The 18,536-nt window shown below is 32.0% G+C and overlaps 1 protein-coding gene across 2 annotated transcripts in view; it reads right to left on the bottom strand.

The window, feature by feature from the left end:
• Nucleotides 1-9,188: 9,188 nt before the first annotated feature.
• Lim1 (LIM homeobox 1) overlaps nt 9,189-18,536 on the bottom strand; it is a 47,919-nt gene continuing 38,571 nt past the window's right edge. Inside the window, exons 6-7 of one of the 2 annotated variants that reach the window (XM_089709140.1) lie at nt 10,893-11,151; nt 9,189-10,569 (exon numbers count right to left, since the gene is read on the bottom strand). In XM_089709140.1, the coding sequence (XP_089565266.1) occupies nt 10,427-10,569; nt 10,893-11,151 (402 nt within the window). In that variant the 3' untranslated portion in view covers nt 9,189-10,426. Of the gene's footprint in view, nt 10,582-10,892; nt 11,152-18,536 lie in introns of both variants that reach the window. The other variant, XM_089709139.1, reaches the window with a different exon arrangement.

Here is an 18,536-nt window from a genome sequence, read left to right on the forward strand (position 1 = left end):
ATTACCAAAAGCGTACAAAGTCTTTCATAAGTTATTTTCCCAATGAAAATGAAAAAATTCATGCGTAATGGATTTTCATATTACTTAAGATCATTTAATAAAATATACCAAATTATAATTTATAGCAATCTCATTTTAACTCACTCAGGAATACTTGATTCAAAAATCTATTTCTTAGTGTGGACACAGATAAAAATGAAATACTATATGGAGATCTTAAATGCCTTATTTTATTTAAATTACACAGTTTATCCAAATGAAACGTTATATCTCCCGAATCCCAAAGTATTAACTATGATTAGAATCGGCCAAGTAGCCATGGCTAGAGGTGATGGGCGGTCGCGACTTCCTTATAATACCAGCTCGAGATTCCCCATGGGCATTTCACGTTTACGCCTTCTGGACCCGGGAAAAATTACTTTTTAATTTCGGTAAACATCCCAGCCTGCGTCAAAAGCGCCTAGGGAGGAATTCGCTCCGTTTTCAAATTTTTTTTGTTTTACACAATTCTTTTTTAATATTTATTGTGGTAGCGTTAATGAATTTTTTGGAGCATTATTTTACGAGTAGGTAATAGTTTAAAATTATCTTTGTTCAATTTTCAACCAACTAAATAATGGAAATTAACCCTCTAAATTCTAGAAAATATCAATGTAAAAAATTTGCTTTTAACTTGTCAATGTCTTGTTATGTTCAGTTAAAATATTGCATGCATCTAACATTTTATAAATAGCTATTAATATCTTAAGACTGATCGTTCAACAAAAAACAAATTACACACAAAATACTATCTATCTTCTTAAACTGGAATATCTCACAAACAACTAATCATTAGTTAGTATCTGTGGATTCCGCGACTGTACATTATACATAGAAATAAATATTTTTCGCAAAAGTAGAATAAAACTTGTTTAAAACTCTTTCCTCTTGTTCGATGTTACTGAGAAATCGAAAGGAGGATTTTTAATCTATTAAAAGGCAATTTGTTCATTATATGGTCATAAAACGAATGTAAGATTATTTGTGGGCTCAAAACCCTAGACTTTATTCCGCAGACAATGACAAATGAGATTAAATGCAAATTCCCGGAGATTGTAGGCGTGGCTCATCTCCCGACGAGGTCCGCAAAAAGATGATGCCTTGGGAACTAAATTCGTTATTCGGCTATAAACATTTTATTGTTTTAAAAATAATGGTGCATTTTAATGTATTTTTATACGAAGATTTAGTATGAATCGAGAAAATCTTTTTATATTCATTGTTCTAGAGTTTATGATACCTATTTCTTGAACAGTGTTTATAAAGATTAATATAATGAAAACGTCTAACGAACGAAACTTGTTACGATTTTCTTAGAGCAAATATAATGTGCTTACTTTCCATTATAGATACCCCTGAATCTTTAATTAACATGCCCATAAGAAAATTGAGAAAAGCTTATTTAATCAAGAGTAACACTAACATACTACCAATGGGGTAGGTACCTACTTACTACTTGGCCCTAAACCCAGTTCTACAATCTAACTCGGTGTTCAAGAGTATACAATATCGTACTACACTCGATTTAAAAACCATCTCAATATTATTCTCTTATTTTACGCAAGGTAATGGTCCAGCCGAAAACAAGAATCGGTGGCGGGCAAGCTCATTTAGGTTTTTTCATAGAAATATATTAATCACATCGCGCTCCGCCCCTCGGCGGCTAAACACCAAATAATTTCTGCTATAACATTCCCGAAGGGCAGTTAAAAAAACAATAATTAATTTTAGTCTATGGCCTTTCGTGGGGCGGACGTTTTTTAAGCTTTTCGGACAGGTGAACCTAGGTGCAAGATAAAATATATTGCAACGATTATTAATGTTAGTTTTCGGCATGTGGCGTCTTAATTTTAATGGCTGTGAAATGTTTTGGGAATGTGCTGTTGAAAAATTTACTATGAATGTCACTGTTCGCTTACGAACTTAAGAACGATTGGATGAAAACTATTTAAAATTTAAAATTTTTTTACCAGTTCGTGTTTGTATGCTGATTGCTGAACGATACGAGCTAATTATTCTTAAGTTAATGGTTTAATGGTAGGTAGAATTTTCTCGTGTTTGATTTTTAGGTTGAGAATTTATTGCATTGCTACTGTTAAAATTTCAATGGTGATTTATTAATTACATACCTATTGTACGTTAGATGTTAGTAGATAATATCTTTCATCTACTTGATTATGAAAAAAAATAGAATTAAAATACGTTGAGCCTAAGCCTTTAAGCACTACTATAAAGTACTGAGTAGGTATAAAGCCCGTGCACCGACATCAAACCTTTTTAGTAAATAGCACATCTAAATAATATGAAGTTATTAATAATATCAAATCTTTTTTATTTTTTACTTTTCCGTTTTTGAAGTCGGTTGTTTTTAAAGTAGTTATTTTTATATATGACATAGAAAGCCGGTTCCCTACCTTTCTCTAAAAATAACATAATATTTGGAAACAGTTATTCATTGATGAGTCAAATCGTATGTAATTTTAATGCGTAACCTTTCCAAATACGACAAATAAATAATGTGGGTAATTTTCCGACCACGCGTGTTTCGGCAAAGATCACACGATTGACCAATGGGGTGCGCGCACGCAAATGTCAAATATAACACGTGCTATTCACGGATCTCTATGGAGCTGTTAATTTTTGGAACAAAATTTAGTGATATAGACCTACGCAACAAAAACAAAAAATGTAAACTTAATACGTTTAAATCTAAACTTCAAAAATATAAGAAAATTAAATAGGAAATGTTTTGTACTAGTGCGTGTTGAAATTCATACATTGACACTTTTCAGCAACTCGCTGCAGCTGTTATCAGCTACTAGCCGCGCTCCGCGGTTTCACCCGCGTGGCTCCGCTCCTGTTTTTCTTAGCGTGATGATATAATATAGCCTATAGCCTTCCTCGATAAATGGGCTATTAACACCGAAATATTTTTTCTAATAGGATAGTTACTGAGATTAGCGCGTTCAAACAAACAAACAAACTTTTCAGCTTTATAAAATTATAATATTAGTATAGATTAATAATAAATCGCAATATCATATTTCTACTGTATTACTATCATCATCTACTGCTATGGTTAAATTAATTATTAATATAATATTATAAATTATTATATATTAATTATTATAATATTACACGCATCAACCATTAAAGGTATTAACAGCTCCATATAAATATTCCTAGTTTCGTAGGTGTCAGCAGTCGCCCCTACACAATAACAATTGCTCTAATTAATGGACACTTGAGGGAATTTTCACGTTTATTTGCCGTTCACTGCTTATTTAATGATTTGATGAAATGTTCAAATATTGGTGTGTTTAGTATACTTGCTTAGTTTTATATTTTCTTTCAAGAGCCAGATAAAATCTATTCATCATTGTTACATTAAAAATTCCATATGCCAGTATTTATTATTTTGAATGGAACAAGTATTTATTTTGAACTTTGAATGGAACTCAACACGTCATTTAAAAAAATAATAGATATAACACAATTTTCGCTTCTACTTCAGTACCTAGATGTAGAAATTTGAATATGGTTTTGATAATAGCAGCAGTTTCTACTACAAATTTCCAATTTCATCAAGTGAAGTCAAAAGTCCCTTTATCGATTCGGCACCTCAAAGCAAGAGTCATACAGTTAAAACTTATGAAACAATTATTATCAACGAAGTTTTTCATCTACAAAATTGAAATGAAAAAACATCTATAAAAATGAAACAAAGCCGGATATAAAATACAAGTACATAGGTATGTAATAGAAATTCCAACACTTACCGCGTAATGTTCACATTTAACATAGAACAAGATAAACTCCAAATAAACTCTATGAAAATTTTGAATTCTTGACAAAAAGTTAATCATTATACAATATTTTAAAAAAGCACGTTTTAATCTCGCTTTTAAATCAAAGAGAATACAAATACTTTTTAAATGTTGAATGGTATGAAAAAGTAAAAACAACAGATACATAATATTCTTTTTTTCAGAAACATCGTCAAGACCACAGAGTAAAATAATAAGTATGCAGGTAGAAAAAAGTTCTGTTTTGAGGAAATTTTGTTTTTTTTTGCTCCAATTGAGAACTGAATACCTATTTATTGAAAATAAAAAATTAAATTAATATCGAGATATATGTAAAATGTAAATGTAACTTTTTTCTTTAATTTAATTGTTCGATTTTTGTTTAATTTATTTTGCAATTACCATAAGCACAGGCCATAGACAATCACTTTTTTTCTTTTCGGGTCGGTAGACGGTAGTTATTTCTAAATTCAAATCTAACTACCAACATTTGCTTTATTGATAGAACATACTGATGCCGCTGAAAACCTGTGATGTTATGAAATTATTTTTAAATTCATTATGTTGTGTTTAAAATAAAGATATCTACACATATAATTTAACCACGTACTCAAAAGACAAATTTGTAACGTATCTGTGCAACGGTAAGTTTTTGATATGCTTTCGTTGTTTTTAGGTGTTTGTAATTTTTATATCCCGAAAATTAAGGTACATATTAGGTACAATGGAAACTGTAGGATATGTGTGTAATCCTTTAATAAGTACTTTAATATCCAAAATTATTAGTCTAAGTTACTATCAAAGTTTCCATACACTCGACTGTTGATTGTTATTAACTTTTTCAACGTTACAAATTTATCTTTTTCTTGTTATATGGCAAAATTATCTACCTACGTTTAGGTGTTCTGATTTCAAATATCAACCTCATGCCATTAATCGTGATTTATGTTTCATTAGCGATTTTTTCAAATATATTTTTACTATTACAGTGTAAACTAATGTATTTTAGGTAGTATGCCCTTGAAAAAAACAGAACATTACTTATTGAATTTTATGTGATAATGTCTTTATTTATCCTTGTTATGTATGTACCTTAATATTCTAACATACTCTTTCTTTTCAGCATATACTGTTAATTAAAATCGGTTCATTAATGATTACGATTTATTTATTTTTTAGGTTTCTACGGTAACAATTTTATAATTGCAGGCTTAAGGCCTACAGCAAGCCACATCGGGCTTCCACTAATGGCATCATGTCAGACCTCTCGATGGCCGTAACAAATGCTGATTGATTGAAAATCTCCTTCCACCTTGTTACTTGCTACAGATAATATAAGCTATCTGATGTTTAATGTGCTGGGCTGTTAGTAGAGAAACTACTGTATTGGAAACTTGGTAGAGTATTTCAGTTTTACATTATTTATTTTTAACACGCTCATATTTTAGCAATTGCATATTACTAGCAGTAGGTAATACACACACTTTTCATATACTTTCTCATAATATACTTCGTCTTCTCTTAATAATTAATGGCTCCACCCGATAAGGAGGGACTTCGCCAATGCTTTCTTATACAATTTAGCTTCCAGTAAATTATGACGTTGATGTGACGTAGCCTTCCTGTGTCTACATTCTATATGTAACATCCTGTTTTTATAAATTTTTATTTAATGCTCTAAGATTTTTATATAAATATCAAAATAGAAAAAGGACCCTTCACTAGCTGATTCCATATCGATCTTGTTACGTAACTTGCATAGACATCCACATAGAAGGCACACAGTTCAATACATAGCACACAGAATACATAGACGATCAACAAACAGCACATAGCCATAACGACCGTAGCAGTTCCAATTACAAGCAACCACGGGAATAGTTGATTCGAGCGTGCGAATCACCATGTGTATGAGCCCTCACAAATTACAATTTTCCTTTACGACGTCGAGGCACGAGGGTTGCGGTTGCTAGAATAAACTGTTGGCAAATCGAAATACATAGTATTTATCACCTGTTCTTATTACTGTTTTGGAAAATTTTATGAACTTAATTTTTAATGTACATATTTCAGTTTGAGCAGTGTCTTTGGGCATGTTGTGTATAGAAAACTGAAGTCATTGCAGAAACGATTAATTATTATTTAATTTAACCATTAATAATGTGTTCGTAATATGATTAAGTAGTGTTTGTGATGCTAATCAAAAAACATTTAAATAATGGTAACACATATAGGTATTTTGTTTTGTAATTTTATTTAATGCAACATTCTGTTCATACTTAATGCCATTCAACATTCAACTAATTAAATAAAAAGTTTTAATGTAAATATTGTAGCTCGGTAGGTATGTAACTATTTTTTATGAATTGTGTGTAAATATTTAATTATCATTTCAGTCTTAATTTTTAAACTCGACAAAAGAAAGACCGATTCACCATTAAAACTGAGTTCACACGTACCTACATTATTCATACCTAAAATAATTTACAAAATATCTATCAAACAAGAAACGACATTCATCACAACTTACGTCAAAAATTAAAATTAACCTTAATAATCGATTAGTTGTTGATATTAAATATTTCTAACAGCTCTTTACACTAATTGTTCAAATTTGTTGAAATAAGTTCTGGATGTGAACTTGGTTTTCATCAAACTGAGTTTACTTTGATGAAGTACAATCGCAATTGTTAAATTACGTTTAAACGTTTTAAAATCGTTGATTAAAATCATTGGTGTAATCGACTGTTAGACTTTGTAGAGTCAAAGCCAGTCTTTGCTTGATTTATAATTCTTATTTATAATTATTTTTTATCTTCAACAAAGTGTAGAACTAATATGTAAATTTTATATTTCACTTCAAACGAAGTAATGAAAACTACGAACTTAGAACTGGTTTTACGGGTTAGTTATCTTTTGTATACTATACTATTTATTATCAAAAATAACAGTCACTTTACTTTTATTACTAACTTGAAGAAGGTTTATCATACAACAATTACCTAATAATAGAATGCAAGATGTAGAATATACCATGGCCAAGCAACAACTTTATGCACTTTAACTAATATCTGCTTTTTAAGTTCTTCAATATAAAAAATAATTTTCAAAATGGGTCATGTAGTTCTTGAGTTACATCGTAATAAAAAGAAAATCTTTTCTCTTTAGAATATTATCAGTTATGTAGATTTAAAATATTGTCTCCGATTTACTTACTGTTTTAGGTAACTGCTGACAGCAAAAAAAGCAATAGTTTTGAATTACGAAGGTTGAATTACATTGAAACGTTTTTGATGAAATGGTTAAGAGCCAGCGCGCACGAGCAACTTTGTCTCCGCAACTATTTTGTCTCTCCCATCAATTTGTATGGGGAGTTGCGTCGCTACGTGCGCGCACTTTCATACTAATTACTAGCCCATGGGTGGAGAGACAAAATAGTTGCGGAGACAAAATAGTTGCGGAGACAAAGTTGCTCGTGCGCGCTCGCTCTAATCATTCAGAAGGTAAGATTGACCACTATGGGAAAAGAAGCCGACAAACAAGTGAAGCTCATCATAGCAGAATAACATCACAGTATACAGTAACATTCTGGAGTAGAGCGCGTAGATCGGTAGCTCTGGGCATCAGATCGTAATCACCTAAATGCATAACATAAATGATAATAGCAATAGGCATGACGAAAGATTTTGAAATCCTCTTCCATAATGTGTGTATACGTTTACTATACAAGAAAAACCCTATATTTCGGTAATATACTCAAATTTAACGAAGATAAAAGCTATTTTTCAAAAAATATTTATTAACTGTGCCAAAACAGCTCGCAGGTGTCATGGCGTAGTTGTGACGTCACTCTTTAGTAAATACGTAATTATTTGTACGCGTTGCGAAGAAAATGAAAAAATTATTTATTTAATTTTTTATAATTATTAAGTTATAGAAACGAATTTCAAAGTTTATAAGTGGTGTGCAGTATTGCAGTGTGAATCCACATAAAAATAATGCTCAAAAATGTGTTAGTAATTATTTCAAGCGAGAAAATAATAAGAAATGATTGTATAAAGTTGGCGCGGAGAAACCCGAACCATGTGTTCGTGAATTCGCAATTATATTTCTGTTCTGAATCGATAAAGCGTACGTGAAACAATAGAAAATAAATAAAAATGCGTATTCTAAACATATTCATGACGACGACGCAGTTGGCGCAGTGGTAAAGCAACTACCTACTGAGCCGACGGTCCCGGGTTCGATTCCCGGTCAGGGCAAATATTTGTGTGATGAACTCAATTATTTGTTCTTGGGTCTGGGTGTTATTATCTATATATGTATTTATTAAATATTATATTTATCGTCGCCTAGTACCCACAACACAAGCCTTAATTGAGCTTACTGTGGGACTAGGTCGATTTGTGTAATAATGTCCTATAATATTTATTTATTTATATTTATTTATTTATATTTATTTATTTATTTATTCATAACAACAAAACCCACCTGATTTGAGTTGTTTACTTAAGCGTGACGTCACGCGTGTTTTAGTCAAAATGGCCAACTGCAGAATTTCAATGTTTTATTTTATTGATAATCTCATTAATCTTAACGTTTTTAAGATTTCTTAGTCACTATATTTAATTTATTTATTATACATTTTCCCTTAAAAACACTAATACGATCATTTATGGATACTGTCGTCATGCCTATTGTTCCGGTGAAGTAAATATCATTTTTTGAAGGAAATTAAAGTGAAAACATCTATCAAATGATGCCATTGGAACTTTAGGCTCTACGTAGCTCTAGCTACAGCGCTAACAGAAAACACAGACGTGATACTTTATCCTGCACTTGCGGAGTAACTACTTTAATTAAGTAAGTAATCCCGTTGAAGTGAATTAGGTCGATCTGGTTTTGAGTTTCTATGTTGGTGTTTAGTACTCTATTTCAATGTAACTATACCGAAGCGAAACATCATATAAATCAAATTACTCTCTGATCATTTAAATATATTCAGTAGCTTAATCCATAAATCATCTTTTAATAATGAAATACATCGAATAAGCACCTATTCACTTTTTGAATATCTCTCAGGTACGTATAAAGAAGTAGCAGTTAGCATTAACCTATTTAAAAAAAAAATATTGTTGGATTTTTGAATAGCTGCGTGTGAAATTATAAACATCTATTGTTTATGTTGATTTTTTCCTTTTTCGTGTTTTTTTATTAAATAGAGTTTTCATTTATTGCCATAAAAACAGTGTTTAATAAAATAGTGTAAAAGCGACATTTAAAACAGAATGTTTCTGTCAAAAAACAGGTGAAGGATATCGATATAAAATAAAATAAACCCAGTTATCGAATAGATTTTAATCTTACAGACAATTCCATTATATTTTATTAATTTACTAAATACAGATAGACAACAGTATGTAAGTACTCGATATTAACACTTATAGTAAAGTACAAACATACATACAACTATGCGATCCTGTTTTATACACATTTTTCTGTGTACTGAACCAAAAGTCATTCTTATAAATAAAAGTAGATACTAGAAAGGATGCCATTTTAAAATGAATATCTAAATTATTAAAAAAAAATATCTAAAATGTATGTAACGTTATATACAAATATCCACATACCAGTATTAGCAGAATACTTTGTAAGGTTAGCTGGTACCCGCTTTGAAAAAAACTTATACTTGCACTTTAAGATATACATAGGTTAAATTGCATAAAGCATTTTTCTTATTTTTTGGTTCAGTACACTGGAAAACGTACTTATTTTAATTAAATACAATGATCCCTTACTTATGGAATTGCAATGAAAATACCTCTATAATAATAAATATCTTACATTTTTACAGTCAAACTAACAATGATTAAAAAAATCGACGATCGTTACTTTAAAAAAAGCAATGCAGTTTAAAAACAATAAATGATAATTAAGACAAATATTCAAAAGTAATTAAAATGATAAAAATAATTTCAAAGATGTGATTTACTTATTTAAAACACTTGATATTATGCTCATTTACGAATAAGTATATAATATTTACACTCAATTCTTTTAACAAGTCATTATTTTGAATTAGGTCTTGTAGTATGTACTATTACTCTTACTATTTCAATTTACCTAATTGGCTAATAAAAAATAATTAATAAATACACAAAAGATAATGCGTATAAACTATCTTAAAATAGGAACCAAAATGATTTTGTATAACGACCACGTTCTAATACCTACTAAATAAATTATGTATTTGCTTTATCTTAGGATATATTATAAAACTTTATTTCTGTACACTATTCACAATTTAATCACAAAACGTTACGTGCATATAATGCTAATGATATTTAATTTACAAAATTGCATAGAAACAACCACAAATCGTACCCTTGAAAGTGTCCATTCACGAATCACAAAGGCGCGTAAACGTAAAAATGCACAGAACATAAACCGGGGGAAACGTTCACAGATAACACAAGAATACCGGTATCGTTTTCGTTATCGGTTCGTAACGTTATTCAGTCCACAGTATAGCCAATCGAGCCGCATCAGTCGTGGTAGTCACGCGGCTCCGGCTTCAGCTACCACACCAGGCCCTCGGGGTGGAGGGGCGGCGGTGCGTCGCCGAACGTGAACTCGGGGGACGAGGGCCGCGGCAGCACCAGGTGGTCGGGCGGCGGGAACTGCTCGGGGAACTCGCCGCCCGGCAGCGACTCCATTCCGCCTGCGAAACGACCTGCTCCCGTTAAACTCCTGGCACATTATGCACGTTGGTAAATAATTGCAGTTTCAAAAATGTAACGATATAGGTAATCTATGCTTTCAAAAAATTTACTGTATTATCGATATGATATGCGACTAATATAAAAAATCGTTACTAAAAATGTATCTGAATTTTTCAGATGTTTTGAAAGGAATTTAATTTCAGATATGACTTTACCAAGCAAATATGTGTAGCCTATACGCAATATACTGGAATGATATTCATTCTGCTTATAACAATTAGCATTTGAACACATAACAAGCTTTATTTCGAAGTCTACCAACCTGGCTGATTAAACGGCATGGAAGGAGGCGGATGGAAGAACGGCGCATCATGGTGGAACGGCGGACCATAGCCAAACTCGAACTTGCCATCTGCTGTCGCGAAGTATGGGAACCCCGGAGGCCCTTCCTCCAGCCCTCCCGGCGAGAGGTTCATGGGGAACCCTCGCATCTTGCGTGACGAGCCGAAGAAAGGACCTCTCCCCATTGATGTTAGTTGCTTTAAACGTCTCTCTTTTGAACGCTTATTTTGAAACCACACCTGTTGACAAGAAGAATATAGGTAATTATATATTTGTACACTAAATATAACGTAATATTGTCTAAGATTAGGTAAGTTCTCAAAGATAAGTTATTTTTCCTTTCAGAAAATATGGTGAACATTAGAGTATGATACATAAATATCAGCAGCAGGTTAAAGATCAAAGATAGATACACTTTCAATACGCAACTTTCAAGTTTTAATTATATAAGCTTCAAATATACTCGATTTTACAATTTCAATTACAAGAGCTATTACAAGTTGCAACACATTGTCTATCTCGATACCACAAAACACCCAGCATTTTTAAACTAACCTATTTATTTCTTAAATTACACGAAACCGCGTCAATACAAAATCGCGTAAACGAACTTTGTAAGCTTAATAAGCAATAAAAGTGAAAACATATCACTTTGTCGGTGTGTTACAAAACATTTTTATATATTTACGAGGCCGCGTGAGATTGTGGTCGCAAAATGTTTGTTCGTACATTGGTTTATTTCACGCGTAAGTACATTGTGTAATGTAAAAACCGCAGCCAGTTTATGAAACCGTGTTCTTTGTTGTTAATATCATTAGGAGTGTGTTGCACTTTGTAAGCGTATGTTGCGCGCAAGCTTTGGGAAAAGAGTTTTTCAATTAGTTACTATCTATGTAACAGGTACAAACAACTGTTGTCGGTTAAGTATGCATCATGTAAAAGATATTTCTATTTTATACCGAAATACATATATGAATATTCTTTCATAGTATACGTATGAAATATCTTTTTACAATTTAGAGAAGTTACCACTGTTCTGAAACGAAAATCTACCGAGTTGATACTTCCATCGCATTCTGCCATGTCCTTGCTCAACCAATCCAAATACACTGCAACGGTAATTAAATGAAACGTATCTCTAAATCTGTGTAAGAATTATAAAATCATGACCAGACGATCGTTGTGCGTTACGCCGCGTTATTCACACGCGTCGCGTGCGCGCGCGCGACTAATCTCTAACGACTTCGCACTCTCGTGTGTGAGAGCCATTATATTTGGTCTCGCCTGTTAGGATCGTGTGAGACATGCACCAACACTTGACAATGACATTCACGCCGTTTTGCATACCCGATGCTTTGTAGGTCATGGTACAGGTGGGAAATACTGCAGTTGTAACGTTATGTTAGCACGTAGCGGGTGCATGCGTGTCAATCATAGCTTCGTAACTGTTGCTTGGAGCTTTGGTAATCTGAAGTATTAGACGCGCATTTCATAATACTTTTTAATACAGTACCTCATTTAGATCTTCTTTCAGATCAATTCTCATAAATTTCTTAGGAATTCATATTCCTATGAAATATTTTATTACTTAGGTATCGGCACACCCCGGACACTCCATACAAAATTATCGTTTTGACAGTCACACTGTAGAGACTGCAAATGTGTGTGTTAACGCTTTATGATTGGCACATTTTTGACTAGCGTAAAAAAAAAATCGCGTTTTTCTGATGAAATACATCCGTAAACATCACAATATCTAACCATTTTCTACGAAAAACGATAATCACAAATCCAAAATAATAAAATTATACTTTAAGTCAATTTGATTAATGTTGTCAATATTCGTTGCGTATCGTCCCTGTAGAAAAATATGGACCATTTTTAGACTGATCGTGCGGGGTGAGGTAAGTGTTTAATTTTGGCGGGAGGCGGAGAGTGTCCGTTCTGTAGCGTTTAGCTACTATTATGTATTCTGTGGTATCGTGTTGTTATTTAACTGTCAATGACAATAGCTGACAAATGAAAAGCGAAAAGTTGAGATATTACTTTAATGTTTTCTAGATACCATATATTTATATTACATACTAGCGGTCCGCCCCGGCTTCGCCCGTGGTTCATAATATTTACGTTTTCTCTACATAAGAACCATCCTCGTACTTCAAGGAATATAATAAAAAAAGAATTATCGAAATCGGTTCAGCCGTTCTCGAGTTATGCGCTTACCAACACATTTTGCGATTCATTTTTATATATTACACTAGCGGTCCGCCCCGGCTTCGCCCGTGGTACATGTTTACGTTTTCTCTACATAAGAACCATTCTCGTACTTCAAGGAATATAATAAAAAAAGAATTATCGAAATCGGTTCAGCCGTTCTCGAGTTATGCGCTTACCAACACATTTTGCGATTCATTTTTATATATTACTAGCGATCCGCCCCGGCTTCGCCCGTGGTACATAATTACGTTTTCTCTACATAAGAACCATCCTCGTACTTCAAGGAATATAATAAAAAAAGAATTATCGAAATCGGTTCAGCCGTTCTCGAGTTATGCGCTTACCAACACATTTTGCGATTCATTTTTATATATAAGATCTACATATATATATTTTACTAGCTTTCCGCCCGCGGCTTCGCCCGCGTCTTCAAAGAAAAACCCGTTCCCGTAGGATTTCCGGGATAAAACCTATCCTATGTCCTTTCTCGGGTATCAAAATATCTCTATACCAAATTTCATGCAAATTGGTTCAGTAGTTAAGGCGTGATTGAGTAACAGACAGACAGACAGACAGAGTTACTTTCGCATTTATAATATTAGAATGGATTATTTAAGTCCTTGTACCATAATTTATATATGCATTAAAAATACGATAGCCAAGTAAAAAAAACATCATCAAAATGATACCATTGCTAATCTATAATTGTATGCAAATTTGGCAATTCTTATCAAGAATTTTTTGTTATTTTAACAAATGACAAAAGCCCAAGGTTTTTAGAACATCCTCCTTTCACGGCGTCGCATTGTGTAATCTTTAACAAATTTATTTACACTGTATCAAACGGATTGTATACAAGTTAACGTAAATAATTCAAATATATTGTCTATTTCACACGCGATTAAAACACAATTTTCCCATCTATTTATATTGACCGTATTTATTTGCATTTGCAACGGCTGATTTGTTTGGCATGTCTGACGTGTCATTATAATAGAAGCATGGTGTTACTTTTTTTGAATAAGTAACTTTCCACTTGCGAAAATGATACATAATATCTAATGCCTGCAGCATGTTGTAGGGCATATTTTTTTTTCATTTTGCACTCTACGTTATTTTGATGACTCTATCTAGTCTTATACTTAAAACTGTATAAACTTACTAAACTGTTTATTTTATAGACACACTTTATCTCTATTTACAGGATGATTTATATCGTATTAAAAATCTTTCAATGAATATAGAGGAGAGATAATTGCGAAGAAACAACTTATACTGTTAAATAAATTGGATAAAAACAAGAATTCAACTCGAGTGAAAGTTTGCCGTTATTGTTCATAAGTAAGCTGTATGGAAACAAAGTTACATTGTAGAGCAAATAATAGTACTTCAGTAAAATATATATGATAACACCCACGCGTTCTGTTATATCTATATATCGCAAATAACAACAACCTTTGATAAAACTAAAGTGACGTAAGCATATAATAACGATATATTTGAAATGAAGAATGAATAAAGAATAGATAAGAGCGACAGGGCATAAGATTTAAATATCTACCTAGGCTCCTTTTTATACCAGCTGCAACCTTGAAAAACGCGGGCTAAATTAACTAACCTACTAAAGCGTCGCTGATCAGATATTTTCATAAAAGAAAATATTTTATGTTCTTTCATATTGACTGTATTGAGTACCAAACAAATATGTAATAATAAAAAATGATACAAATTTAGATAAAGTTTATAATTTCGATAAAAATTTGAACCCGTAGTTTTGACTCTACTTTGATAGTAATTTATCATGAGTTACTTTAAACAATATTTTTAACCGTATATTCCCAGATCATTTTAAAGCAGTCCCGTTATGTCCGAAACAATTATGTTTATTACTTAATCGCTCGTAGACGATATCAAATTTGGACAAAAAATTTAAACTATTAAATATAATCACTTGATTATAATGATTACTGTTTTGACAAGACCTGACGGTGTACCAGCATTGAATATCAACTTTTTTACATGTGATGGTTTTTCATATAAACTGTGGTATAAACTTAATTCGATACAATAAAATATAATTTATGTGAACTTTGTCGCATAATTGGCTTCACAGAATCTATTCGTTTTCATTCTGAGAAAAGGAGAAATAATGCTTATATTATTATTCGATGTCCCAAAAATTATACTGTTTGTAAATGCACAAAATCAGGCCATATTTAGGGTCATTTATTATCCACAGAGGTGAAGCTAAGTCACATGGGCTCTAAACCCGATCGTGTCTCCATACCTTAATTGTGTTTAATGTTAAGGTTTTACGATCATTATAAAGCGTCCGAGATGCATTTAACGAATGTTCGCAGCAGTGGTTGCATGAAATATAGGTTTTAACACCAGTCTGCTTGTACGGGCGGTATCCCGGGGCGCAGGCCGCGCGCCTTTACCGTATCGTCACCTTTTGAGTGCTTTGAACCTTCTAATATCTTGAAGTGGATACTAGCCGTTTTAGATATTTGACTCCGGTTATCGGAACTAGTGATCAAAACAATAATTTTAAAATAGGATTATTTTGAAGTGCGTAAAGCTCAATAGCCTTCTAGGTATTAAATTTATTTAATTTTGTAAACACGTTTGTTAATAATATTGAAAAGTACACGAGAGAAACTTCTAAATCTCAAACTCGACTAAAAACTCGGTTCTAATATAACTATTTTCAATTTTATAAAAATAAATGTTATAAAAGGAGAGTTCCTAATTTGCATTCTTGATTCTTAAATAAATAAGCTTATTATTAATGTATGCTAAATACGCCTTAAATAGTTTAACAGTGTCATAAATTAGTATTAATGACGATTTTAACACTTTAGGGGAAAATCCAAACTAATAGAATATTTATTTTCCCAAACCTAAACTTTTAACTAACACTATTCTTTATTGACTCTAGCTAATAATCAATATGGATTAAATGTAATTGAAAATAATTAAATTTTCTATTATATAAGGATTAAGACCTAGATAATCATCTCTATCATAAATCTCGAATGTACTTCATGTAAGATTTTATAGTAAGACTAACATACATTGTAGCAAAGTAGGTTATGTTTAAAGTAAGTATTCAATACTCCCGAAGTAGATAATAATTATAAATCAAGATTTATATTACATACCCGTTAATACTTTGATATTCAATTTTAGGTTCAATACTTTGATAATAAAACAATTGTTTATAAATACTTATAGCTAGGTTTTAAGAAACCTATTTCAATAAAGAGTGAGCTTTTGATTATTTATATTTAAATTTAAATATACAAAGGGGATTAAAATTAACGATTAATTTTCATTAAACCAACTTCTACAACACTTAGACACAAAAAAAATGGTGCAAATTTAAAACCTTACAAGTACCTATCAAACTTAAATACGTTTCAAGCAAGTACGAAAAAAGGCGGAAAACACAAAGGCCACTCTGTTATAAAAACAAATCATTGTCTATTATCGTACATTCACCGGGTTGAAGATGATTAATAAGTTTGTTGTATATTGTTCTCAGGCTCAGTATAAATATCCGAGTTTACCTGAGGCGCCCCCTTGTGCTAATGAGTTGATTTGTTTGAAAAATACTACGTTTTTCGTTATTATAGACTGATAAATGGGTACATGGCACAGACTATAATAATAATATACTACGTATACAAGTTATAGTATACTTAGTTGAATTTTATTGGTCATATACCAATCATGCTTAGTATTATTTCTAATGTGCTAAATATTGAAATTGTAAAATAGTTATGCAAAATTTTTAAATAAAACTTTCTCTACATAAAAATTATGATAAAGAGTAAGTACCTATGCTGCTTTATAAAATCTGACAGTAGCAGTTGGCAGTAAATATTCGCTGATATCGATAAGTTTTAAATTTTCTTGAACAAGTAATATCACAAAGTTTTGTCATAAAGGTATTTCGTAAAGAATTAGTTTTTGATAGAGCTTGTGTTATCGTTTTATTCGAATGGAAACAAAAACACGCTGTTACTTTGATAATACATATAGTCAAAATGTACCAAATTATCTATCCATAAGTATGCTAAAATGGACAAGTCCGTAAGGTGAGTGAGGTGAACTAGTAATTTGGGCGCTGAGTTGAGAGGGCCCAGCGGGCGGCCGGCCCCCCGCCGCGCGCGACACAATATACCTAACCTTACCGATACTGCCGATACTTAAACACTGAACAGTTGTACAAAACCTTTTTGTTTCGTTCTCGTTCCGCCATAAACTTTATTATGTCATGCGCCATATGCGAGATGCACGCTAAATTTTGATCCCTTGCCGAGTTTCGACCGGTATGCCCAAAAATTGGATTATCACTTTAATTTTATGGAAAATTGCTTTGCACGCGGTTTCCGTTTGAATTACACGACGTTTATAAAGGTACGAATAAGTTGTCCATATTATTTTTTGAATGAAATGCCATATGTTTACGTGTTTACGTTCTGTTGGAACTCTTATACCTAATTTTTACCTTTTTTAAATATTTATTCTTATTACCTAATTTATAATATTTTGTATTTGATATTTTACTTAATTGGAGCAATTTTATAAAAATTCATACATTGTGGAGTTTGGTGGGGACTGGGGTTCATTACATTAAAAATTAAGAAAAATTATGTCATTATCATACCTATAGCATTACGCTGTGCCTGTTCAAATTGGAACTCTCATGAAACGATTAATACTGATCTCCATAACAAAAACTTCCAAATGCCTTAATTTCAATTTCAAACTGTTCATTGAGAACAAATGTTTGAAAATACATTGAAAAAAGAAACAAAAGGCAACATGGCGTCGCTGAAGCGACCACACTGCGCGCTCCGCATGCGCCATCTACAATCAATTGGCGTATCGAAAGGTAAAAGTAAATTATTATAGCGCTATTTGAACTGCTTACAACGTAGAATACCTACTAAAATATGCATTTGAACATTTTGTATGCTTTGCATTTTCATTCGTAATACTTATAGTCATTCAATTTTAAATCAACAAAATTCAATGTAAAATCACCTGACCAGATTTTGAAGACTGGTACCTAATTGAAAAAAAAAACTTACCTATGTGCGAAATTTAATACCGACTAAATGTAAGTTAATGGAGATTAATTTAGGTGCTATTAATTAAAACAATATTAAACAAGCGTCAAAAGTTATTTAAATTTTATTAATTTCCTCATTGTTTTATCTATCCATCTTGCGCAAACTTTTGAGTAAAAATTAGTTCAGAACCTAAGAGCTTTTTTGATCTATAAAAAACTGTTCTGCATAAGGCGAGAAAATTACTACTTATTATAAATGTAAAACACGCGTCCTCAATGTTTATTCTGCTAAATTTACCGTGTTCACTGACTTGTGCCTTATTT

This window comes from Colias philodice, chromosome 21 (genome assembly GCF_061535455.1).
Source record: "Colias philodice isolate Cphi_HAF_F1 chromosome 21, ilColPhil1 Martin Lab GWU primary, whole genome shotgun sequence".
Taxonomy (NCBI): Eukaryota; Metazoa; Arthropoda; class Insecta; order Lepidoptera; family Pieridae; genus Colias; species Colias philodice.